The sequence below is a fragment of the Trichoplusia ni genome, chromosome 12 (assembly GCF_003590095.1).
Source record: "Trichoplusia ni isolate ovarian cell line Hi5 chromosome 12, tn1, whole genome shotgun sequence".
NCBI lineage: Eukaryota > Metazoa > Arthropoda > Insecta > Lepidoptera > Noctuidae > Trichoplusia > Trichoplusia ni.
Window position 1 is genome coordinate 1,844,309 of NC_039489.1, and position 26,349 is coordinate 1,870,657.

The 26,349-nt window shown below is 32.7% G+C and overlaps 1 protein-coding gene across 2 annotated transcripts in view; it reads left to right on the plus strand.

Moving 5' to 3' along the window:
- Nucleotides 1-740: 740 nt before the first annotated feature.
- Nucleotides 741-26,349, plus strand: part of LOC113499252 (proteoglycan 4-like) — a 32,889-nt gene continuing 7,280 nt past the window's right edge. Inside the window, exons 1-2 of one of the 2 annotated variants that reach the window (XM_026879656.1) lie at nucleotides 741-940; nucleotides 23,111-23,150. In XM_026879656.1, the coding sequence (XP_026735457.1) occupies nucleotides 23,112-23,150 (39 nt within the window). In that variant the 5' untranslated portion in view covers nucleotides 741-940; nucleotide 23,111. Of the gene's footprint in view, nucleotides 941-984; nucleotides 1,187-23,110; nucleotides 23,151-26,349 lie in introns of those variants that run through there. The other variant, XM_026879657.1, reaches the window with a different exon arrangement.

Here is a 26,349-nt window from a genome sequence, read left to right on the forward strand (position 1 = left end):
AACCGTTTATCAAAACACCTGATAGCACTTCCTCAGTTAAGAATCAAAATAAATGCAAGGGAAATTTGCCTTCTCATACAGATTGAAAAGGTCCAATCTCTAAGAGAAGGAAAATCACTCTTTCAAGCCCAATATAGGTTATGAAGGGAATATTTAAATATGTCTTCTAGAACATACGGCTGATATAGAACTATTTTTTGTAAACAAGTCGGATTTTGAACTCACGGCCTTTGGCCGGCCATTGCGACAGCTGTTGCCTTGATGAAAGTATAGATAGAACATCTCAGATATTCAATAGAATTAGGGAATAAGAGTCTCTCGAATACATTATATTTTATAATACATTCTCGCCTCCAAGTGAAAGAGTGCGGCCGAACTTTTTGCACTTTTATGTTTTGATAAAATTCAATAGTAGAAGGCGAACTCTTCCAATTACATTTCGGTATGAAGTATTACAGTTCTGCAACTTTCTACTGAAACTCCGACGCTGTTATAAAATTTATGCCCGAATCCTTTTTACTTTCGTTTCGACTTCATACACTTCGAGCTGAACGTTCGCATAACCTATACAAAGAAGCAGACGTACTAAGCTTTTGAGGACAGATGAAGTTGACTTTGCAAGTGCCCAAAAGGTTAGCCAGGACTTGGAAACCTTTCAATTGTCGCATTTATATCAGCACATTGTGCACATTACTGGAATTAGTTATCAATGTATTGCGTCGGTGAGTGGCTGGAAACACTCGGTCAGGCATTAGTGTAGCGACCGTCGCGCGTACTTGTCGCTTTCTGACTTTTCGCTCAAACAATAAAATTATAAGCGATTCAGTTAAAAATAGCCGTCGGAGCTCGTCGGCGGGCGCCGAGCACAAACTGCGTAGTGCTGGGCTGGAGGTCTGGAGGCGTGCGGTGCGCGTGCGCAACCACTCTCGACTGCTTGCAGGTACACCTGTCTCACCTCACGCAATGTCATTATCACTATTATAATAATACTCACGGATAACAAAGCTGTAAGCTCCATTCACAGTCGCCGCAGTGTCGTTGGCACGGCGGAAACGTACGCAAACATACACAAGTTCATTTCGTATGTAAAAGTGATTATGGGGGAAGTAATTATGGACGTGGAGTTATGTTAATGTGTGAGGAAGTGGCGGTAACCGGCGGCTTGTGAAAAACACTATTTGTTTAAGTGAGTCGAGCGGCGGCGCGATTGAACCTCTTTAATTAAAACTGTCTACCCCTGTCTAGTTAACTCTCCTTTAAACCTGTTTTAATACGTTTTAAATTAAGTTTATTATGTGATGGGATCGAGTTTGTGTTACTTCCTTAACGCTAACGTTTATCGCGACTTTAAACTTTTAATGCTTAAGTAGAATTTATTTTGTATTGAATTAAGAAAGTGAAGTTATTTTTATGCAAATGCAGGAAAAGTGTGTCTCAGGGAAATGTAGAAAAAAAAAACAATTCCATATTATTGTAATTTTTTTTCCCCAGAAAATTGTACAGCTTTGACCCTTTTAACTCTTTTATTAACTTTTAAGATTTTAAAATTAAATCTATAATTGTTTCTTTATCACAATAATTTTATCAAACTCTTCTGACAGTCAGAATTAATAAGATAGTTTTCTCTACACATTTTCTCTTGAAAATTTAAAGATTTTCTCATACAAATCAAACCTTATTACAATCAGATACTGTTCCAATCAAGTACACCTCTAAGTCACAAAACAAATACAAATATAGATTTACGAACGGAAAAAATTGTAAATTTCGGAACGTTTTTCAAAAAGTTTCTTCGGCAGTCATTATACAGTGTTATTCGTTAGTTACTCGAAATGATAGGATATTTTTATTAGTTCGCGTAGGAGTCGACATTTTGTAACGTTTCTGTTGGCTTCTATTCCTCTATATCAAAGTTATTTCTAGATCAAACATAAATCTCGCTGCTTCAATGAGCTTCTCTATGAAAACGAAAATATTTATAATTTTTATATGTCAGATGATATGACTGACAGAGAAACGGAGTACTATCTGGCGGATTCTTGTTTTTAATTAAGTAAGAAAAATATTCGATACTTTTTGAAAATATTTATTCTGTAATTCGGATATGTTATCACTTTTACATGCTAACTAGCGTTTTATTTTTCAATCTGACCACCGTGAGAAAAAAATTAAATGTCGAAACAAATTCAGGCTTTTAAGTAGGTATTCTATTTTAAATTCGATATTTTGTATTATAAAAATGGATAAGAAACATGATAATGTAAACGCATTTTTGAACGAATTATATTAGATTAAAACAAGCCTTGATTGAGAACACAAGCACAAATAATTTCGATAAAGTCTTCATCACGTAAGCGTTAAAAGTGGTAAGAAGGTTTTGCCTTTACATCTTCGCTTCTCATACAGATTGGGACGTTTTAATAGGAAAGAATAGTAATCGTGATAAGATTTCGGTTTTAATTTCAATATCTGAACATTTTTAGTTTCAATTGATTCATAACCGTGCAATTTTCTTTTATTTCGTTGTATCTATATTATGTTACGCTAATGTGTAACGTTTGTTCTATATTCATCTTTCAATAATTGTATAGTTTTAATCCTATGTCTTGTAACATTCTCGTACAATTCCTCAGCACTAAATTATCACAATTCAATTGTTCGTTCCTCATGAGAATTATCGTCATTGGCCTTATTCCATCTATTATAAATTAGAGATGATTTATGCGTACTGTGCCTAGGATAACACACGAACACATTTCATGAACAATATATAGGTGGCGGTATCTAGAATATGTTTGTCTGTAAAAGCTTTATCGTAAGAAGACAAACGAATAAGTTTGATATTAGGTTGTTGTTTTAAAACTAAATACAAAATTTTGAAAAAACATAGGAACTCAATTGTCTGAAAATAATATGTATCTAGAAATGTTTACCATTTTCTTTATTTTGAATAAAGATAATAATTGAATATTTAAGAGGGGTCTTACGAAAATTCACTCAAATCTATCAAGGCCTTGATAATAGCGGATATACAAACATACACTAGAAAACGCAACCTACTTCCCCGCACAATGAAGAACGGTATATAACATCGGATCAATCATATTTTTAACAAATTCCCGACTTCCGAGCAAAATCGGAAGGATCGTAAGATGATGTCAGCTCACGAAATAGTGGTTAACACCGGATGGTGGATCCAAACATCGTATACTAAATGTTTATAATGTTTCAAAGAAAACATTAGACCGAGTAATTTATGTTGTTTCTATCCTTGCGTATCTTTTTATCTTCAAGGTGCAATTTATAATTAAATAGAATGAAAAATATTCTACTTACATTATAAATGTGTTGTTAAAACGGGAGAAGTCATTTGATGGTTTCCATTTGCAAAAAAGAACAAGAACAGGAACCTAGCTTTAACAAAAAAAAATGTGATGCGATGAAATGAGGATTTAACAAATCAACGATTGTCTCTTGACCAGAGAAGCAGGTCTCGTCTACTTAACATGGTTGTAGTTTAGGTGTTTCATTCTGACAAATTGATTTGTACTACTAGTTTGTGAACGCCACAATAAAAGGTAGTTAGTTGCTCTTAGTAAAATATGGTATATTTAAGTCCAGTAGGATAGGTAGTTTTCAAGGTATATAGCGAAAAAAGGTAAAGCCATAAAGTAGGTTTGCGAATCAGCTGATCACGTCTTGAACAGCTACAAACACGAATCTTCACGACACTCTTATTCTCTACACATACAACCACGGCAAAAACTATTATTATACGTTATCAAAGTGTTTTGAAACTATAAAAAAAGTTTATTTCCTTTGAATGTCGTAGAAAAGCTTTCGGCTCACTGCCATGAACTAAAAATCTAATGATCTCATCGTAGTTTTTGTGTTTTACATAAACTATTTCGAAACAAACGAAACGGGTTATTGTGTTGGCAGCCATGCTCAAGTTCATCGTTGCATAAAATCGAGGTTCAAAAAATCTGTGACGTCACGCATTTTTGGCGTGCTCTGGTGTGTATGTGATGATCAAAGTGAAATAAAACAGCAACTCACTTCAATTTAGTTTTTCATATATTAGTGAATACTTTTATACATATGTATTACTTATAACATAACAGAAAATATTACTTCCTCTTCAGTTCAACCATCCGTCCCTTTTTCGTTTTTAAAATTAACCAAGTTTTCCCGCGCCGGCAAGTACTAGCTTCCAGCCACGCTAAGTGTTGTCAAACCAAAAAAAAATGGCGGGCGTGCGGCAGCAGGATATCGATAACCGAATAGATTAAACATAAAAGTTATTTTATTAAAAAAAAACGTATTTAAAAATTAAAATTTAAATACCTATTATTATTTCAAATAAAATTATAGAAATATATTTTATAAAATCATGACGAAAGTATGAAAGTTTTGAGTAATGTCATGTTTATTGTCAAATATTAATTTCAAGGGCGCGTGCGCTTTTCGAAACGTTTCCTCCGCGAATATTCAATTCAAATTGTATATATGGTTATTGTGCGCAATTGTAAATAACAAAAAACATTTTAACACAAATAAATCCAGAAAATTCGAGACCCCTTGAGCCCATGGATCGAATCAATGTATATCGTCATTTTCGCTGTTCGCCTACCATAACCTACTTATTCATAGGAATCGCAAGCCGTATTTTTCGATCAAGATATTTAAAAGCTATCTCTTAAAAAGAAATGTCAGTTTACAATCATTAACGTCAAAAGAAAACTCGGTCGAATTAATGGCGATGACAGGTCCATATCACGTGACTTTTGAAAACGAAACAAAAAAAAAATCCATACATTTGAGAGTTATTTATTAATGTCCTGGTAGACTTTTTAACTCAATAAGAACTTATATCGATCTTAGTGCTTAAAAATTAGGTTTATGTCCTAGCTAGGTAGTAGCCTAGTACTTAAGAATTACAGATCATTAAAGATCCTAGATATTTTCCAATCCGCAGCTTTGTTTTGCACACATACTTTCTAGACAAAATCTAGTTCATACTTGTATATAGATCAGTGTTTGGAATTAATCTGGATGAGATATTCAAGTCTATCGCTTAAAGTCATGACGTCAGTGCAACTGTGGCTAAACAGGCAGGCCGAACATATGGATACTTCTAGTGGTTGTCTGCATAGAGGTGTAAACGTTGTAGGTTTTATTTGTAAAATGTACTACCAAATTTTGCTATAGATAAATACGTAACTGTGATGGTGAATTTACCTTTTAGGAGTACCTACATGTATGTATGTATGTGCTTCACTCTACCTCTTTTTTCTGTATCCGAAGTGTAAAACCAACCCTAATATTACATCTGTCATCTCTGGTGTCTATCCGTCTGTCACAAGATTTTATCTCCTGATCCGTGAGATCTAGACACTGGTACTTTTTAACAGATTATGTTTTTCTGTTGTCGCTATTACTGCAAATAAAAAGAAATGGAGGCAGTTTACGTTTTTGTTTTTCTTGACATTGTCTTTACGGAACCCTCAATGTCGGGAGTCCGACTCGCACTTGAACGGTAATTATTAAAATGTAAATACAGTTTTATTGACTGTAGAATTTATATGCATGCGGAAAGTAAAGTCAGAAACTTTTTTCTCTGAATTACCTACACCGCACGTTTTGGTACAATAAGATAATTATTTTCATAGTCTTGTTGTACAAAAACATTCTGGATCGATCTCTAGTAAAAACCGTGTTTTGTTTACGCCAGTATTAATTGTTGTATTTCACCTTGCGTCTTCTATTTTTGTAAGTCTGCTTTTTGGCAAATCTTGCTTGTTTAATCTTTCATGTTTATACAATGTTTTGATGTGTTACACAAATCAGGTGCAGATATCATGTTCGCGTGCATTTTTCAAAATAGCACCAACGAGGTTTTGTTCAAAATGTTTTAGGTACTTTTTGCTATTTATCATTGGCTGTATTTAGATATAATATCTGTTTTTACGACGACTTTTACAGCATGCCTTTTTGTTTCTACAAGCGAGCCACCGTAAAGTACATTTCGCTGGCTTTCTTATTCTATGATCTATTAATAAGTTGTTAAATCATCTGTATTTATAAGGGCTGATTAGCTGCATTATTAAACGAGCCAAGTCATGTTGCTTGTCAAAAAAGATTTTTAAACGGTTTACACTTTATTTTTTAACTTTATACACACATGCATACACAAAAATACACACTTGGACATTTTTTTTAAATGTTCATGTAAAAAGGCGAGCTTTCCCTTGGTTTCCTATTCCAATGAGATGTTGCACTGTTTAGAGACTGTTTTATTTTATAGTAGTACTTGAAATTGTCGCGTCTACCTGTACAATAAATCTGTGATGACGTCACCTGCGCAAGCGCCGCTACAGGTGAACACACGTTCGCTTGTGAATGAAATCTTCTAGTAATATGATTGTTGTGTAAACATACTGTTTCGAGGTGCTTTTTAAATGTTGGTAAATTGACTTATTGTTCTTAATACAGAATTGGGTGTTCTGGTTTTAAATGTCAAGTTATATCTGAAATTAAAAAAAGGTATCCTTCTCTGTTAAGCTCGAACAAAAAAAATATTAAAAGTTTTACACAAATACAATTTATTGAGTCTTCAATACAGTCGCTTAAAGGCACTGAAAAGCGTACATTTGTTAAAATCCCTTAACAACTCGGACAAGACATAAACACTGATCGATAATCCATGACAGACGCTTTAAGTAAACCGAATAACTCTTATGAAAATGAGTGTCATTAGAGCAGAATATTAGGCATATTAGCATTCATTTAAATCAGGCTAGATTGTACAATCAACAACACAAGTTCACGAACACAAAAATCAAAAATCAATCTTAACACCTTGTTATAAGATCTATTTTCATTAAGAATGGTAACATGCTGTGTGGGTAACTGTACTTTGGATATGATCCAACAAGCATGTTCGTTCGGCTTTAGTTTTTATTGACGGTTCTCGCTTAACCGTTGCTAAATCTACTGAAATACGGTTGGATTGACGTAGCTTTTGATTCTTGTGTAATAATGATGAAAGGAAATCATACATAATGTTTTGTTGAAGAAGACTACTGTATTAGAGTTTGTTTGCTGTTCGCAAAAGCATTCGGAAATATTCGATTTCCGTTATAGTATTCAGATCTGGACAGTTTTTGTTCTATTGTGCTTATACTTTGTAGTAATTAGGTATTTAGTTATCGGAGTGACTATGTACTCAAAATCAATTTAGAAGTTTTCTGATATTTCATAAAAGGTCGTCTTTTTTCCAGTGTATATTCTGAATAGTCGATGAACTAATTCCATCATCGTTTGTTCACAAGTTTCAAAAGCATTGACAGTATTTCGCATAAATTTTTACAGACATTATAGCAAATTTTCGTATTAATGAACAATCAATTTTTGTTTTTGAGTCGAAGCAAATTGACGTTTGACTCATTCATAGATTGAAACCTTTTTTGATATATTCTTTTTTAAAAGTCCTGGTCTTTGTTCCCATGTTATGTTAATGCTCTGAAACACAACGGTACACTTTATCTCGACATCTCAGAAACTCGACTTGTTTAGCATTTTGTAGGATTTGTTTCCACTGTTGTTTTAGTTTGGAGTTCTGACTTTAGCTCGGTTTACTGTTTCATATTTACGTTACCATAAACTGGGTTATTGTTACCTTTTGACCTATATTATGTATACGTATTTATACACATACACGAATCGGTATTAGAAGTAGTGTTAGATTATTGGTCATTGTCCCATTAAAGTGATTGTAATTTAATTTTTCGTGAAGATGATTCATTATTAAATGATGCAATGGTTATTGGTAATAATGGTTGCAACGCGTATTCGTCGGGATTGTCCGACTTTGTTTCGGACCCCAAATTTTCAGTTCAATTCGCGACTATAGATTCGCGAGCTCATGCTTAAGGACTCCTACTGTGTCCGAAACTAGTCGGACAATCTCTATAAATACGCATTATAAGTAAACCGTTGCATCAATTAGTAATTTAATTTAATTCTTTGGAATGTGGTAGAACTGACGCATATTACTCAAATGATAAGAGGAGGCGATGGTGTTAGGATCTATATTAAAGTATTTTATGATTCTTCTTGCTCAATAGCATACGACAATCGCTAACGAAGCCATATCCAAAAACAACTACGAAACGTTCTAAAAGGAAAACTGGAATATTTCAAGTCATCTGCATTTTACTGGTGTGAAATAATACTTCTATTCAAAGTATACGTCAGGAAAGTTTAAAAGTCTTCGCAAACGAATGTTGACTTATGTTTCGGTAACTTCCTGCAGTTCTCGAACGTTCCAGGACTTAGAATACTTTTCATATTATTTTGCACAGTTTTTTATACATATGAAGATTGTACGTGGAGCGTTTAATTAGTCTATTATGTAATGGTCTGTAACACTTATTCAATTTATAAAGGCTTTCATGGTATTGTGTATCATTATCATTCTCAGCCCACCGCTAAACGTAGGCCTCCTCTTTTTCATGATTTTTTTTCTATCCATATTTGTATATCAATTAGTGTAAAATTCAAATTTCAGTGTTAAACTTAAAATATTGGTATAGATACCGGTCAATTCCATTAATGTAACACCTAGTTTCTACCTATGTTCAACGAATAAAGACTTTGTACTTATTCAAGACGATACGAGTATCTCTATTTTGATATCGGGTACTAATAAATCATCAATTCATGTTAAGCTATTTTTAGGTTATAGATTCTCGGTATTCAAAAGCAACATATTTTTAGTTTTTCTCTATTTACAGATCGCTTTTTAAGATACTAAGTTATTTTTGGTTTATTGAATACTGGATGACTGGCTTACCTTAGTAATTTATGCGTGATCCAGCAGAAAGGACCGTGACAGTGAAATTTAAACTCTATCACAAGTTCTCAGAGTTCATATTGTATAACTACAGTTTTAGCTTTACATTAGCACTGAAAGGTATCCTAAATAGTCCTTTGAAGTCTAATTTATGAGTTCGCGACCCTAAACCTTAGGTGTATCAACATAATATCAACGTAGGTGTCATCAATCACATTGTGTTATTATCCGTTCAGATGTGTACACAGACCAAATGAAATGTAGACGCGACAAAAGTATGAAATGACGAATTTTTTTAGGTTTGAATTTGAAAGTTAGCGAACATGGTTGTTTTTCTTTTATAATTTTACATTTTATAACTATAAAATATCTTATTTTTTCAAATTAATTTAGGTCGAAATATCCCACTGCTGGGACAAATATTCCATTTGTTACTAGACACATTATGCTAACTATCTAGACACATTACGCTTTTCTAAATTATTTTACTATATTTTCGAGAGCACTATCTATACCTCACCTGGTCTGTGGTTGTAAGACTTACGTTGAATGGAGAAGGAATCTATAGGTGCGGTCTGGCTGTTAGCCAGAGTTAGGTGATAAAGGTTTACAGGTGACATCCCCTGCCAAGTGGCAATGAACTTATGAAAGCGGCCATCTTGGTTTTTTTAAGCGTTTCGTTACGTTTGTGGAAGTGTTTGTTTTAAGATAGTTCGCACTTTTAGTCTTGTTAAACTTTATTTTTATTATTACTGTAGTGAAATTGGGTACTGGAAAAAAATCTAAAAGAAATTATTAAAAAATCCGAATTTAAAAAAAAAAACGATTCTCGTATTTAACTGATTGTATACTAAAAACTTTGACCAGTTTATCTTTAGTTTGTCATTTTACAAGTTATTGCGAAAAAAACGAAAATACATGACTCACATTTGTGCTTACGTAGGTAAAGTTAAAGTTGGCAACTAGGCTACCAGGCGACACCGACACAGAATAGACGTTTATCGTGAATTCAGGGGTTTTGCATGTCAATCGAGTTTGCTACTACATTGTATATAGGTACCTAGGTGTACGTGAGGCAAATACTCGAGATTTGATATTAATTGTTTCACGGTCCCCTTAACATGTATTTTGAAAGATATTTACGTAACTAGATCTATTATTCAAAATAATTTACGTAACGTAAACTTTACGTAGCCATTGAAATTACGTGTATAAAAAGTTAGTTTGGTTTGTAGTTCCGAATTTGTTTTTGACGTCTTTGTCGGTAAAAAAGCAAATAATGCAGACTGAATTTAAAAGGTCCAGATAAAAATAAAACTATATCTACTAATTTATCTAAATAAAACTATATCTATTAATGTTACATTTTAAATTTTTAACTAAGAATGTTTAAATCATGGGCTTTATCAAAAATCCAACCTGCGTTTAATTTTCGAACTCAAAAAAAAATACATGTCGCCATTTTAAAATATATTTTTTAAGACGCCATCTTTGAAAACGTATCATGTACCTATAGATAATGGGTATAAGTAGAACGGCATCCATCGCCGGTTCGCACGGCTGGTGTTCAGTAAACGTCGTTAGCGATCCATCAACGGACGTCAAAGCGAAACCGAAATTGTTCACAAAATATTAATGGGAGTGCTTTAGTATAGTAATGGGACAATATAATGACTTAGTAACATTTTTATAAAAGGAAATAAATGGACACGTATTTATTTCAAACGTGATACTTTTAAATTAGGTTAAAAGTTGTTATCAAATTTTATTTTAATCAAATATATTGTAAATTTTTGTAACTTTTGTATTTTTTAAATACATATTTTTTTCTATCAACATTTTTAGACATTGAAATGAAACTACTTTTACGGATTGTATCGCGGTTTAATTTTAGATTTTAGTTACCGACGTTTCGTCCAGTTATCATGGTCACGGGTCATGTCCGTGACCGATACCTCGAAAAATCCGTAAAAGTAGTTTCATTTCAATGTCTAACATTCGCGTAAACCTAAGAAACCACAACATTTTTTAGATTTAATAATAATTTGTCATTGTAATTCGGTACATCAAAGATTAGTAAAATATCTGGATTAGTCCTGAAAGAAGTAAGTTCTTATACGCAGAAATAGTATGGGTAATATATTTATGCACTCAATTTGTGGATATTCTATGCCAACCCCTGTCAATTGAGCGATAAATTTGATAGACTTCTACGACTTTGTTATTTCCATTTCGGGGTAGTCTACTGGTTCTGTGCCCCGACTATACAAATATTTTTGAAGATTCAAACACGAGCTAGAGTATTAACAAAAACAATATGTAATTGCTCAATCAGTTTGGGAGCTATGATGTCGTGATGGCAAACAGATAGATAGACACGTGCAACTTATAACGTCCGTCCCTTTACGTCGGGGGTTAACAATTGTGTTTTTCTTCGTACTTGATACTACTGACTAACGACTAACTATCAATATACTGAAAAAAGTTACTTACAACCGCAAAAGTTAAAGATAAAAAAGTTGCAATAAAAAGCTTGCATTCAACTTGAACCTTTTGCCTTGAAATTTGTTAGTTTACGTACCACTAGGCCTCCCAGACAAACTGTTATCTGTCTAGCCTCTTGGGGACAGGCTACACAGTTAGTGTGACACATTTTTCTAGTTCTAAATTGTTGAATTTTGGGATCATTGTGTCGTTACCTATTTTAGACCTAACTGATTCGGTATTCCGGTTTTTTAATGAGACCTAAATTTTAGTAAGTACCTGAATGAAATAGTGCGAAGTAGTGTAATGGAAAATTAATTCTATTGTTTACACGTATAGAAACATAATTCCTAGACAAATTAATGTCTTTTTTACGCTTCAGATAAAATACTATAACGTTGATGTTTCAATCACGAATAAACATACAGACGAGATTATATATTTATTTTACTGCTATTGGCATGTTCTTCTTTCTTAAATCATGACTTCAGCTCTAGTCAATAATGTTTTTAATGTTTGTTGGCTTATAATCTGATAAGAACATAAAACAGAGTGTGAGTGTGATAAAGAAACATCATAAACGTTTAAGTATGAGGCCAACCACCAATTTTTAAATGCAAAAAGTTCTGTTGCAAATATAGTGGACAGCTATCGGTTAAAACACCGAACACGTAGTGGGCGATGTATGGCGTTTGATTCCTGTGCAGGACAAGCATTTCTGTATATAAAATATTTATTTTCAAAGGAGTAAGTTATGGTTTTTGTTTAATTTGTGCTTCTTGTCGTTCTTTCTACAGTCATTACTGTATCGTTTAAAAAGTGCCTGGAAAACAGGCTACTTGGAATAAAAACTTGGTTTTGATTTTGTGACCCACGAAAGCTAGTTCCGAGTGTGTTGTCTTTGTGCATGTGACTTAAATGTTTGTGAAACAATGTGTGACTTAAGTGTTTGTTTGTTTGAGTTAGAACGCTACACAACTAGCTACACAAGGGTGCTATCTCTTTTACACAATTGCAACAATTTTACGTCATAAGTAAATGCAAAAAATAAATAATGCTTTAACACCTTAATTTTATTGACTGTACTTTTCATCATTGTCAATTTCTTAGAGCTTTTCCTACAATTTTTGAATCTTGTATTGAAGTTGTAACAATGGGTTCAAGGCCGCCGATCCCACCACTCAACCACCAGATAGGATAACAAGAATAGACTTCTTACCCAAACGTTGGCAGTTAAATCACATTTAACGATTTCGTTCGCTACTGTTAATACTCTTTAATCATGACGAGAATATCCCCTGAGTTGCGATACATTGCCAGCTTATCACAGCTGGGATAGCGTGGTGGTTGTACTAAGAGACTGCCAAATTAAACGTGACGAGTTCGATCCTGAGGCATGCACTGACTTTTTGAATGTTGTAAACTTTTTGAAAATAAATATCACCGTTTTCGTGTTTCGAAAGGCATGTGAAATGCGGGTCCTGTGAATGACCTCTCTCTCTTGTCTTACTGCCGTTAGATCGGGCTGTGAGACTAAGGGAACAGACAGTGCAACTGTGTAGGCGTACACTAATATGTCCTGCGCAGCTGGCCGTGGCCAAAATTTCGTCAGGATATTATTATTATTACACTTTTGGTCCCGGTGTTGTACTCCGCAATGTATTACAACTAGTACGATAATTCTCGCCTCGTCTGATTGAGTATTTAGAATCTTAGTAGACGCAGACAAAGTTATGAAGACTGTCTCTAAAATCATCCTTATTAAAATGATGTAAGGTTGAATATTGTTTCAATTGTAAAATTTGTGGTTGATTGTACAGCACATGGCTACAGCTGGCATTCAATTGTACTGTATCACAATGCTGTAAGGTCGTTTTTTGTAGTTGCTTTGTGACTGTCTGGTTGTGTGTACATCGTACGCAAACAACTGAAATTAAAATCATCTTTAACTCAAGGTCCTAAGGTCGTATTTCGCATCTCGTTGTTATTGAATCTGGTTGATGATGATACGTCGTATGGCTCAAAGCCAAAGCCAAATGATTCGTATACAATAACACATTATCCGACTATTATAGTGTAGTTGCATATCGCGATATCCCGGGAATGTTAGTTTGGAATTGTGTCAAATACATAAAATTAGTTAGATTTTGTAAGTACCTACGTAAATTAGGTACTAGTATGTTTCAGTTCATGCTGTGAATAGGGGTAATAGGGTAGCTAAAGTTTAGAGTTTTGCCATTGTATGAGCAAGACGGTTTTATACAAGTCGTAGAGTGGCGTCTTTTTCCCACAACTGTTAATTCTCTTTAATAGAGGTGATGATTGACCCTCTGTCCGTTTAGAAGAAAAATTTAAAAGAAACTTTCATATAACTTATTGTAAACATAAAAATCCTAATGACTTATACAATAATCGAGTTAATCATTGTCTCTCTCATACTTTTACAATTTATCTCTACAAAATCGCATCGATATTCCCTATTTTTGACGGAGCGTTTTTACCCGAAACAGTTGAAAAACAAACTGAAAATCTTCGTGGCACCTAAAGAATTGACGGTAAATTTCTACCACGCAATACATTCTACCAATATAGTAGTAATATGGATTCCATAACAATTTTTGGTAGAACAAAGAGTTACATTACCGTTCCTCGAATCGTAAATTCAGTTATATTTTACTGAGTGCGACGATATTCAATCTTGCTACATGCGTACTATGAGAACTTGTTGTGATGGTGATGGTCTGTTGTTGTGGGAGCGAGATGGCGCTATGTGTCATGTATAGCGCTGTCTCGCTTCTACAAGTAAGTTCTGTGGTTTAAAGTTAGTAGCACAGCGATTGTTTTATTTTATGATCAGATAAGTATTATTTACTCCGTCCATTTTGAGGTTTTCGTGTCTTGTTCAGTGACTAGATTTGTCGGGTAAAGGTATGAAAAGGAAGTTAATTACCAATTATAACATTTATACACACAACGCTATCTAGTCTCAAACTAAGCAAAGCTTTTACAACTGACTAACATACTTATATATTTTTAAATAAAAGTATTTTAAATAGAATAAAGACAGAAAAAGTAAGACTTATCACTCGATCACAATCGAACTCACAACTTCCAGTATAGCAGTCAGGTTTACTAACCACATGGCCAGCAAACCAGTCTTTATTCTCGTCTACAGTTACGTATATAAATATCGATGTTCCTCACTAATATAGTCTAACAAATGTCACAGTGTATGAGAGTAAAATCGAAACAAAATCAACCATAACAAGAAATCTCATAACGAAAATTTTTAAACATAAACGTATAAATGTTATAAATAATATTTAGCGTTCGTGAAATTACACGTCCGACCTTGTTACAGTTAGCTCCGGACGGCGGACAGGTTATTTGTATACATTCTAACGTCTGTTCAGCTTAGACGGGATTAATCTAGGAATTTATGCAACCTAGGTACCTAGGGTACTGACGGAAACAAAACTCGAACAAGCGAAAATTTACGAACTCAACATGTGTGTAAAATATTTGTAATTTTAGTGTTCAGTTTTCAGTGAATTTTTGGTTTTTATAATCCTTGGTTTCTTTGTAATTTTACTAGATATCTAATTATATTGTAACATCAAGTTTCATTCTGAATCTTCTCCAAAGGAATGACATTTCAAAACCGCGAACTAAAAGTTTATTATTGTAACGTTTTAAAAATGCCTGCAAAAAGGACAAAAAATACTTTTGAATAAGATTGTAACATTTGTTCAATTTGATAAATTTCAAAGACTTTTTTTGCGGACTGTACATACGTAGTTAGGTACAATCAGCGCAGGAAAACTTTCAAAACACCTGCTAACTTATCGTTGACCTACAGATATTTGTTTCTGAGTGATTTCGTGTAGAAATTTAGAATTAAATTAAATTAAAACCAATTAAAATAACAGCTGTAATCATATTTTATTTTTTCATATTCATTGTTTTATCCAAAACAAAAATGATTGATATGTAGGAAAGAAGAAATTAGCCCATATAATATCGCAATATCCCTAATAGGAGCATACTTAAAAACGTCCAATTTACTAAATAATTCGTTTATTTTGTTAAACAGTTTGTGTAATTTATACCTTTTGATGTAATAGCTACGTAATTGAACCTAAGAAAACTTACACAAATGAATAATATCACATCAAACAAAACTCATATTTTATAAGGTTTGAACTTAATGCGGACATGTCAAAACCCACAACGTGCATCAGTAATTTATTTTAGTCGAATATTTATTTGACTATCAATTTAATTTATTCGATTTGTCAATTTTGTTTGCAAAAGGATTATTCTGCAATGGTAACTAAGATTATTTCGTTTAATCGGATTAACTTATTGGTTCGGGATCAATTGTTAAAATTATTACGAACGTAGATTAAATGAAACTCAATTTGTGTTTTTACTTAGTTTGTGTTTGGGTAAGCCGATTATTGGCACATCAATTTAAATTTGATAAATAATAGTTTATCACAACAATAGGACAATATTAATACAATAGCAGGAAAATGTATGTCATTTATCTCACGTAATTACCTAAAAAAGATGTTTCACAGAATTCAGTAGCATGAAATATAATTTGAAGGCCGGAATTAGGAGTCTTTTTTTTAAATTAAATGTCTTGACATAAAAACAAACATAAAAATATTAGATTCATTTCTTGGTTATTACAAAGTGTTTATGTATCTTAAAACATTTTGTAACATAGACAAACAGAGATGACAAACAAAGATGGCGCCGCGCATCATATTAGGTATGCACAACCGTTGTTTTCTCAAACTATCGGGGAACAGAATTTGCCTTTCAAGCCGGCGAGATTTTTCCGCAAAGCACGACATTATATCATACAAGTTACTGCTCTCTGTGCGCTACAAACAAGCCCCAGCCAAGGATATCCCCTTGCGCAGCCATATTTTATCAGCCATCTTGTAAAATTCGAAAAAATATAAAATTAAAATGGTATAGAATCGCCCGCCTGTTCGCGGTATAAAATAGTGCAGTGTAGTGTTGAGCACTCGATGTGAGCCGTCTGTGTTCTATTTTTAAATCTTTTACCCGCGAAAAAATAGTTTATTATGACGTGTAGCTTTCCATTCGGCCAGGTCGGAGAGCTATGATAACGCTTCAAACGGGGTTAACGGTCGCTCCTTGGATTGTTGCCTAATGTTTTCTTGATGAGCGATTTCGTTTTTTTCTCTCTGTTATCGACGCGGAACCGTTTGCATCTAACGTAAAACTAATACATTTCTTTAAACACGCCTGTTCTAAAAAGAAATTTATGCACACGGATTTTGTGTATTCGGTATTTGAACCCAATGTTTGTGAAAATAAAAATACCAGTACGCTTCATGCGGGGCAATGGCCTTTTTCATAGAAACTAGGATTGATGCTACACTCTGGATCACAATGTTTCTAGTGTGACTATCATTAAAAATAATGCTGAACACTGAATAAAATAAATTACAAATTAAATGAAAGACATTTGAAAACTTTCTAGTCTCCTCTTGAAAGTCAAAAGGTCTGATCAATTCTATTGTTGTCTATACCATACTATAACTGACTGTCGCTCTTTCTATAACTCACAACGTATGATATAAGGTTTGACAGTATAGATAAAAAAGACAACTGTTTAATTACCATCGACACAGAATCCGAGGGTAAAAGTTCGTCATAGCAAACACACTTTCAAAATTATTAATACGAGTATAACTCTTTACTTGTTCAAAAGCCTTAATATTTACAGCTAAAATACATCTCTATAACAAAGAATATCTCTAGAAAACAACAACCACATAATAAAGGAGTAATGGCTTTGCGAATGTCCGATACACAAGATCCGTACAAACAGTTACGATGTGAAAACGACTTCATATTACTATACGGCTGTATGGCTGAATGTTATTGCCGTCTGTGCCTGGTTGCCGATTGTCTCTGGCAAAGGTAATGCGTCTTGATTCACTATACAGCCAACGAAGACATGGAATTGCTTTGAATGTTTGAAATGGATTTTGAATTTCGAATTCGATTGTGTTTTTATTTAATAGATAATGGATTTTGTTGCCGTTTTTTTATGATTAATTTAAAAAAATGATTCAGATAGATAATGAAATTAAAAAAAAACTGCATTTTACTATATGCCTTGTGAAATATGTATCAAAATTATTAGACGTAACAGGTAACAGACCTGTATATATGCATTCGCACACTTTATAATATATAATAATAATATGGGCACATATTTTTGTGTAAATAACAAATATGCTAAATCTAAAAAAAGCCAAAATTCCCATACATATATTTTTATCGTGTTATCCATAGTTATTATTTATAATTATTGTAGAAATCATTTAATTTGAAAATAAAAAAATATCAATTTCTGAATTAGACCATGAACATTGAATTTCAGTTCAATATTTAAGTAATATGTACCTACTGATTATCAAAATATGTTTGCAATCAGCGCGGAATGTCGGCTCATACAATTTATAATTGTGGATTCAGAATACAGATATTTTAAGAATTTATTATTAGAATCTGTAACATGTGCAAGTGCAGTCTAAGGTTGAATATATATTTAACTGAAGTAAAGTTACATTTTGTGTTTTAAATGTATTCAGAGAAGCTAGAATATCATATTTTGAAATTTGTATTTTTTTGATTTTGAAACATTTTTTTTCAATTATGATTGCAAAATGTTGTTTTCGTTGGTTTTTCAATCTAAGCCAACATTTTTTTAAATTTGCTATTTTTATATTCCTTTATTTCAATAAATATTTTATAATGACTATACTTGACGTAGTTGTTAATGCAATACATAATCAATCTTAAAGTAAAATCAAAGGCCTTGTCTTAAATCAAGAAATTCATTCTACGGTATTAAATATTAAAAGTAATCAAATATAACCGAAAGCATTTCTCAAAAAACCATTGTAATTCAAACATCTGAGTGAAACAATTCCCTTAATCCATTTCTTAATTTCAATTCTGAGGCTTATTCCATGGAAGTTTACCTTTGTTCGTTGCGAATTAATGAAAACTCCAGATTAAAACATAATCGTGGCAAGATGGCGGCCAACTATGAAATCATAGAGCCAATGGGAGTATAGACTTGCCCTTTAATATTGAAACGCAAATCGATTAAATTAATAAAAAATATTTTAATATAAATTTAAAAACTTATAAAAGAATATTTTGTTTTTAATGCGTTTTCAGTTTCAGGTGAAAATGCAGGTTTATTTTATTAAAGAATTACTATCGTGACTTTCTCCGTTTGTTTGGAGAAGAAAGGAAAAAATATAGCTATCACAAATTGAAATATAAGCTAGCTTGTCTTTAAATTGCTATCGAACTGTACTCTTTCTGAAAAAAATGATTAGAATCGGCTTTGTAGTTTCAGGTCCATCACGGACGAATATTGTGTCGCGTAATGTACACAATATGTATCTTAAGATAAGTTTTGTTAGTTTATAATGTGTATTTAAATATTTTTTTATTTACTGATTATGATTAGGTAATAGAACCACTACACATTTTGGGTATGAAGGTTATGACATGTAAAAAAAATATGTTGTATGGACATTTAATATTGTTTTTTGTTTGGTCTATCGTTCATAACTCTGTGTAAAATAAGGTCAGGGTGAAGATAAAAACATTTAACATAAATACGAAGGTCAAAGTTGTGTTCAAAATGTTCAATATTGAAATGAAATTACCTTGAAACGTTGTAGTGAATCGTAAAGCAATTCGGTGCTTTTGTTAGTGCATTTTCACGGACTGTGAACGATCAGTCAGCTAATAAATTTAGCATTGTTTTATTTAAGTTACAAATATTTAGATTATACTGAGTACATATGTATTAGTAGTAGAACCTATAGTACGAGCATATATACAGCTCACTTCTGGGCACAGGCATCTTCCTGTATAGAGAAAATTTGAGCATTGATCACCACGCTAGCTCACATAAGTTTAAATCTGACTCAAATGTAATAAATACTAAGTTAAGTCTTTTTATTTTAGACTAGCGACCTGCGTCGGCTTCGCACTGTTGGACATTTATTTTTTAGATATAGCCTATACGGATTTGGAAGAATCCCTCTAAGTAATGGTAAAAGAAATTTTGAAATCTGTCCAGTAGTTTTTGAGCCTATTCAATACAAATATACAAAAATACAAAGGTTTTCTCTTTATAATATTAGTATAGATATTCTTGAGAACAAAACAATTGCTTGAGCACTTTTCAAAATTAAAAGTTTTTTCCCCCAAATCTTTTACCAGTAACAAAATATATTTCAACAATTTCTCTGTAATGAACAGAAGCTTTCTGCTGTAATTAAGCTTGGCAGAGCGTTTGTGATGATCAAAACTTTCCATGCAGTGTAACTATCGAAAGTTTTACAACACCGTTAACAAAACCTCTAAGAAACAAATTACGTTTTACAATACAACTACTCAATATAATAAGTCGAATCGAGAAATCTCATTGATCTATAAAACTAGCCGTAAACTCTAAACATTTCGTAAACAATCATAAAATTAAACAATAATATGTCTGTACAGCATTTAGCTCTTTAATACTTAGTTACTATGTTTCAAACTTAAATAAAGGGGTATTTTGACTTTTCTTCCCTTTCTACACGTCTGTACTACTCAATATCAAGATTAACAACCCTTTAGCTATACGGATAGCCGAGTGGTAATGGTCACCACGCCAAATCCACTGTGTGTCGTGTTTTCGATCCTGTTTTAGGACTTGTGAGGCGTTTTGTGTGATCTAGGAGTTCTTGTTCCCTGTTTAGGTGTATTTGGAAGCAGTGTGATCGAATGCTTCTCTACATACATAACGCTGTCACTTTTCGACAACTGCTGATAAGTTGCCATTCGACCATCTTTATTTTCAAAGAACATAAAGAAAAATTAATTACGTCTTAGCATGGTTAAAAACATATAAATAAATATTATCATAATACAATAACGGATATACACAATGGCCAAATATCTGTAGTTTATTAGTATTTTATGACCACAGTTATTTCTGTTAATTACCGTTTTACTAACCTATGCCAAATTGCGGTGAGGTTGATTATTAAATAACAAAACTACGTGTTACTCTGTTATTTGTATGGGACTCTTACAACTGTGAGTAGTTTGCTTTGATTATTTTGTTTTCTTAAGTCTTTTTCATATCAACCTGTAAAAGATTCGCGACTTCGCCCCGTGGGTAGAAGATACAAGTTATGATTTATACCTGCCCTGTTTTTTTCACATTTTCCATTATATCTTAGCTCCTATTAGTCGCAGCGTGATGGTTTATAGCCTAAAGCCTTCCTCGATGAATGATCTATTCAACACAAAAATAAGTTTTCAATTTGGACCAGTAGTTCCTGAGATTAGGGCGTTCAAACAAACAAACTCTTCAGCTTTATATATTAGTATAGAAGTATAGATAAAAACAAATGACTGTTAGTTTGTCTGATCCATTCTTGTATTTTTAAATGTGGAATCTAAAAGACGTGAGAGCCCACGTTATGTCGTCGTGTATGTTATTGTCGACTGCTAAAACGTAGGTGTCAAATTCATGTGTGGAGTTTTAAGCAATTATAAAACGCTATGAGAAAAACAGGATACTTTAGATTTTGGTTCAGCGATACTAGCCACACCACCTGTGTACCACCTGGCACTAATTTTATACAATGTGGTTCATTAAGAATACAATGGGAAGAATAGTGTGATTTTTACTCTGTCTGTCTGTACGTCAAGCTTATTGCGTTATGAAATTTGGCTTAAACCTTAATAAAACAATATACCTTTTGACGTGACGTGAAACTGTGCTAGTGCATCCGCGAATAAAAGTTAGTTAAGAATATTATGTGATCCCTTCCCTTCTATTCCTCCAATATTCGACAAAGACAATCCCATTAAACCATAACTAAATACCCACTAATTGTATCTCCAGCCAATTATTGTCAAACGAAACCTATTTATAGCCTCAAAATTCTCGAATAAAGGACTAAAATAGGACCAAAATAGGTCGCCGTTTAGAAAGGGTATAAAACTTTCGTGTGACGTTAAACTCAACATATTTCTTATATTATTGCGTTCTATTTTAGAAAATTGTGAAAAATACTGCATCGAATATATTGTGATATTTTATGGCATCGATTATGGCCTTATTACATATCCTGCATAAGCGATAGCAATTGGCAATGATAACTCTACAAGTAAACATCTATAATCCTAATTTGTATTACAGCAATACAACAATATAACGTTTGACGGCAATATTTCTGTTATTATACAGAAATATTTGAATAGCAAAAATTTCATAGAACTATTTTTGCTGTTCCATTGCAATTGCATGGTACGTAATAGGTCGTGTGGTGCGTTTTCTCCGTTCGGTCGAAGTAGGATAGAGTGTTATGGTATGGCATATCATATCGTATGTGCTCAGGAGATGCGAGCAGAATAAGGATAAAAGGAAGTTAAAGTTTAAGGTTTTATTGTAAAGCGGACGACATTTTTAAGGATTCAACATGGAAATCAAAATGGTTTTATTACAAGTAGAACTTTTTCAGGAATTCTTGAAACGCTGATATATACCTATATTTTTTAATCATTTATCTATACTTCTATACTAATATATAAAGCTGAAGAGTTTGTTTGTTTGTTTGTTTGTTTGTTTGTTTGAACGCGCTAATCTCAGGAACTACTGGTCCAAATTGAAAAATTATTTTTGTTTTGAATAGACCATTCATCGAGGAAGGCTTTAGGCAATAAACTGTCACGCTGCGACTAATAGGAGCGAATATACAATAGAAATCATAACTTATATAATATCTTCTACCCACGGGGACGAAGTCGCGGGCAACAGCTAGTTCATATATAATTTTACATTGTATCCAAGTTTACTCGTCAAGCTATGTCGCTTGTTGGCGAGATACGCCATTAATGACTCTAGTTTTAGAAAATATTAATGTTACACAATAATAAAAGAAAACAGCAAAGACACTTGTTAAATAATTTGTTAATGTGAAGATGTCTGTAACGGAGTTAAAATGCAATGATCAACCAAAGCTGGATTATTGGGTCTAAGCATAGCACGCCGTCACTGGTTTTACGATAGCCTTACTGCGGCGGCATGGTCGTGAGTCAGACTCTGGTTGGTCTTAAACTAGTCATACAATCCCGATAAATACGCGTCATTATTTATTTATTTATTGCAAAACTGTATACAGTTACAGAAATGCATCCTTATCCTAGGTATACATTACCCTGTTAGGGCGCAGCAAATTAACTTAAAACTATCTCAACACAACATATTATATACTGTTTAATTCTTAACTAGACTTAAATCTAAAAGGATAATATAGTTATATATGTATATATATATATTACATTTGTGTATAAGAAGTTAACAATGTTATCAATTTCTTAATTATTATATCGACTATTTATTGCACAATGTTTATAGGAACAATAATACTGTTACGTTGTTTTATTAATTATAGTTATTTATCACTTTAAGTTCCTCTCTTCTAGGTATTAACATTTGTTTAGTAAAGAATAATGTTTAAATCAAGGCCTACACTTAAAACAATTAAGCTTTTTTCCAATGTCACGGTGTTAACACAATTAGATCAGACTTATACATTTTAAGTATCTCCTAAATATAAATAGTAGAGTGAACGAAATAACTAAGCAGTGTTCCAGTAAATTGTACTTAAAAGTGTCTATTTTTGTCGACAGAATGGCGTCCAAAGGAGAATCAGTGAAAACAGAAGTCAAAGTAAGTATTTATCTACACTTTAACAATATAAATAACAATAAAAAGACCAAATATTAATTGGGCATTTGACGTTCGTCAGGGCCCCGATTCTGCTATTTTACAATGGCCGATGAATGAATGACAATTGGATTAAATTTGAAGTAATTCCTATTCTGTAAAGCATTTTGCCAATACAAAAATTTGGAAGTTAACTGTATTGACCTTGAGTGTACCGTTCCGTACTGAATTTACAATCACTGTGTAGAAAAATGCCTAAGAAAAAAATGTAATTTTATTCATTTATCGGCCGTTGTAAATAGCAGGGCCCTGGTAGTTTGCTAAAACCAGATGCGTACTTCTAATAGCTTTAACAAAGAATTAAGTTAAGATGAAACAATAAGTTGGGGTCTCGCGTGACATCACTTATCAGTACAGTGTTTACCGACAAGTGACGTCATTACCTACCCTCCAGTTCCATATGTTTCACTACCGTTGATGTGTTTTATTTTTTCTATTTGTTTATTGGTGCATTAAAATTAAAAATACGTCAATATCCAATATTTTGTAGAAATCTACCTGACGGTTTACAAATGTTTTTCTTTCCAACAGCTGTAACGGTATAGTTAAGGTATAACAGATAATGTTAAACTTTGAGCATATCATCATTATCTAGATAACAACCAATTAGGTAATATTGAATGGCAATGGGCTACTTCAAGGACTTCTTTGTCTGTGCGTCTGTCACTAAGCTGAATCGAATCTGTATACTGTTCTTAATGGATCGTTGAAATTTTAGTCAAAATGAAAATCATTAATTTTAGTTTAAGTAATGAATGGTACAGTTATAAAATTATTGCGTAACCATTTTGTTTTATATCATATTTGTTTGTGGTGATGGTATTCAGCCTAGGTTTATACGGAACCCTCAACATCGCTAGTCCGACTCAAACTTAACCGTCTTTTTTCTGTTGTAATCGAAACCAGTGAGTACATATTTAGACAAAAACTTCGTCTTGCTGCAAATATTATGTGGAGTTGAAATTTTATTTCAACATTAGTTATTTATTACTTAAATTATTACCCGAAAAGAAATCGTAAGTGAATTTCGTTCAGCAAAATAAATCACTGGCTACACATTAAGTGGTAACATGATTAACGTTTAGTTAACGCTATCTAATATTGATACATGACTTTTCGGGATCCACTTAATAAGTAACCAGACCATTTAATGGCGTACATAATATATAATATCATAAATTCTTTTAGAAATATACGCTCGTCACAATAAAATTGTGGGATTTTTATTTACATTTATTTTATTATAATGGAATTGATTGTAAATCTATTGCGGACTTACACTTGTTATAGGTACAATGAATGTCTCTTTTTCTGCAAGACAAAAGTATTGACTTACATTTTAGTAGCTTCTAGCGTAGGTAACGTTGTAACTACAACTGAAAAATCTTGATATTCTCGTAATATTTAGATAACCCTAATTCGAAAATCTATTTTGTTGCCCGACAAGTATAGGAATTCGAATAGCTCATAATGAAGGGCCCTCATTAGGTCCGAATCTCAATCCCAATAAACACGAGTAAGTCGTTGCACCCTTTTAGTACAAACCATGCTCATGAATGTTACCATAAAAAAACTATTATGCCAAATTAGACTAGAAAAAATAAAATGTATAAGTACAGGAACATTTTTCGGTACGTTATAGCAATTCAATTAACGTTAGTGCTCTGACAAATGCAATGACATGAAAATAAAGACTTTATTTTTTCCATTGAAAACCAAAATTATGTTTGTCAAAATATCTCGAATTATTTATTAAAAATAGTTAAAATATAACTCTTTATTCATCTTGCATAGTACATAGTAAGTAAAGTATACTAGATTATTCTCATGTAAAGGCAAGTGTACTAAAATATAGGTCAAATACGGAATACGAATGTCTAGCACTGCATTCTAGTCCCACTATACATTTTGTCTTACTCAGCTGGAATATTTGGTTTGTAACTTACAACCCAAGCTTTGTTCATAGTCGAAGGGGAATAGATGCCTAAATAACCGTCTATTAAAAATAAAAGTTTTGAGTAGTTTACTTTATGATTACTTATTTAAGCTGAAAAAATATATGCTCATAACAATCTTTAGTTTTTAACCCACTTCAAAAAAGAAATTCTCCATTCGTCAGTATTTTATTTCATGTTTCTTACCTCATACCTCTCGACTGGGTGAACTGATTTTTTATTTATTTTTATTTAGCGTCAATTAGGTGCGATTTGGTCCCACATTTTTTTAGCAAATTTGGCCCAGTAGCTTTTTTATTTCAAGTCGGTGGCACATTTTTGTTGATTAAACAGTATTATCTAAATATGCTTTATTAAAGAAAACTATGTATAATCAAATAATGTTATTTACTCGCTTTAAATTACATGCACTTATTACAAGTACATATTCAGCCATTTTGACCTTTTCGGCACTTGGCTGCTGAAATTTAAATAAGCGTTATGTTATTTTTCAAATCTCAGTCCAATATAATTTATTTATTAGCCATCGATAGCTGGGCTATATAACCAACCATGCACTACATATTATACATTTATCCTTCTCCTAGTAACAGTAGTAAACATTATAACTTTACAAATAACCAATATGTGGTGACAGCTAACTGGCTCATTGACAATCAGCTGTCTAGATGTCATGTCAGCGAAATAAACTAGTCGCGCACGTATTACCTAGGTTTCTTTGCTCAGATCACGAGTTCAGTTACCATGTCCCATGATGTACCATTTACATAATATTAAAAAAAAGGTTTATAAATACACTGGTTAAGTGCGAGTTGGACTTACACAGAGAGTTCCGTACAAATAGGCTAAAGATGTACATATAATTCAGTTGAGTGATAAATGTATTTGTGGATACCGCCATCAAATTTATGACTGTATCCAGAATTGCTTAACTTCGATCTTTATGTTAATATCTGTTAGCGACAGCAGAAATACACCATTGGTGAATATGAACTGTTTAGCTACCACGGTTGAAACTTGAAAATGAAACTTTATCAAGGTTTATTATTTTGGCAGACTAAATACAATATCAATATTTTTCATGACCTCAATGTATGTTAATGGGTCAGTTTCGTTATAAAAATAATTTTATATCTATATCTTCCTGTAAATTCTTGTTAATGTCTTGGTCTGATGGCTGGAGATAA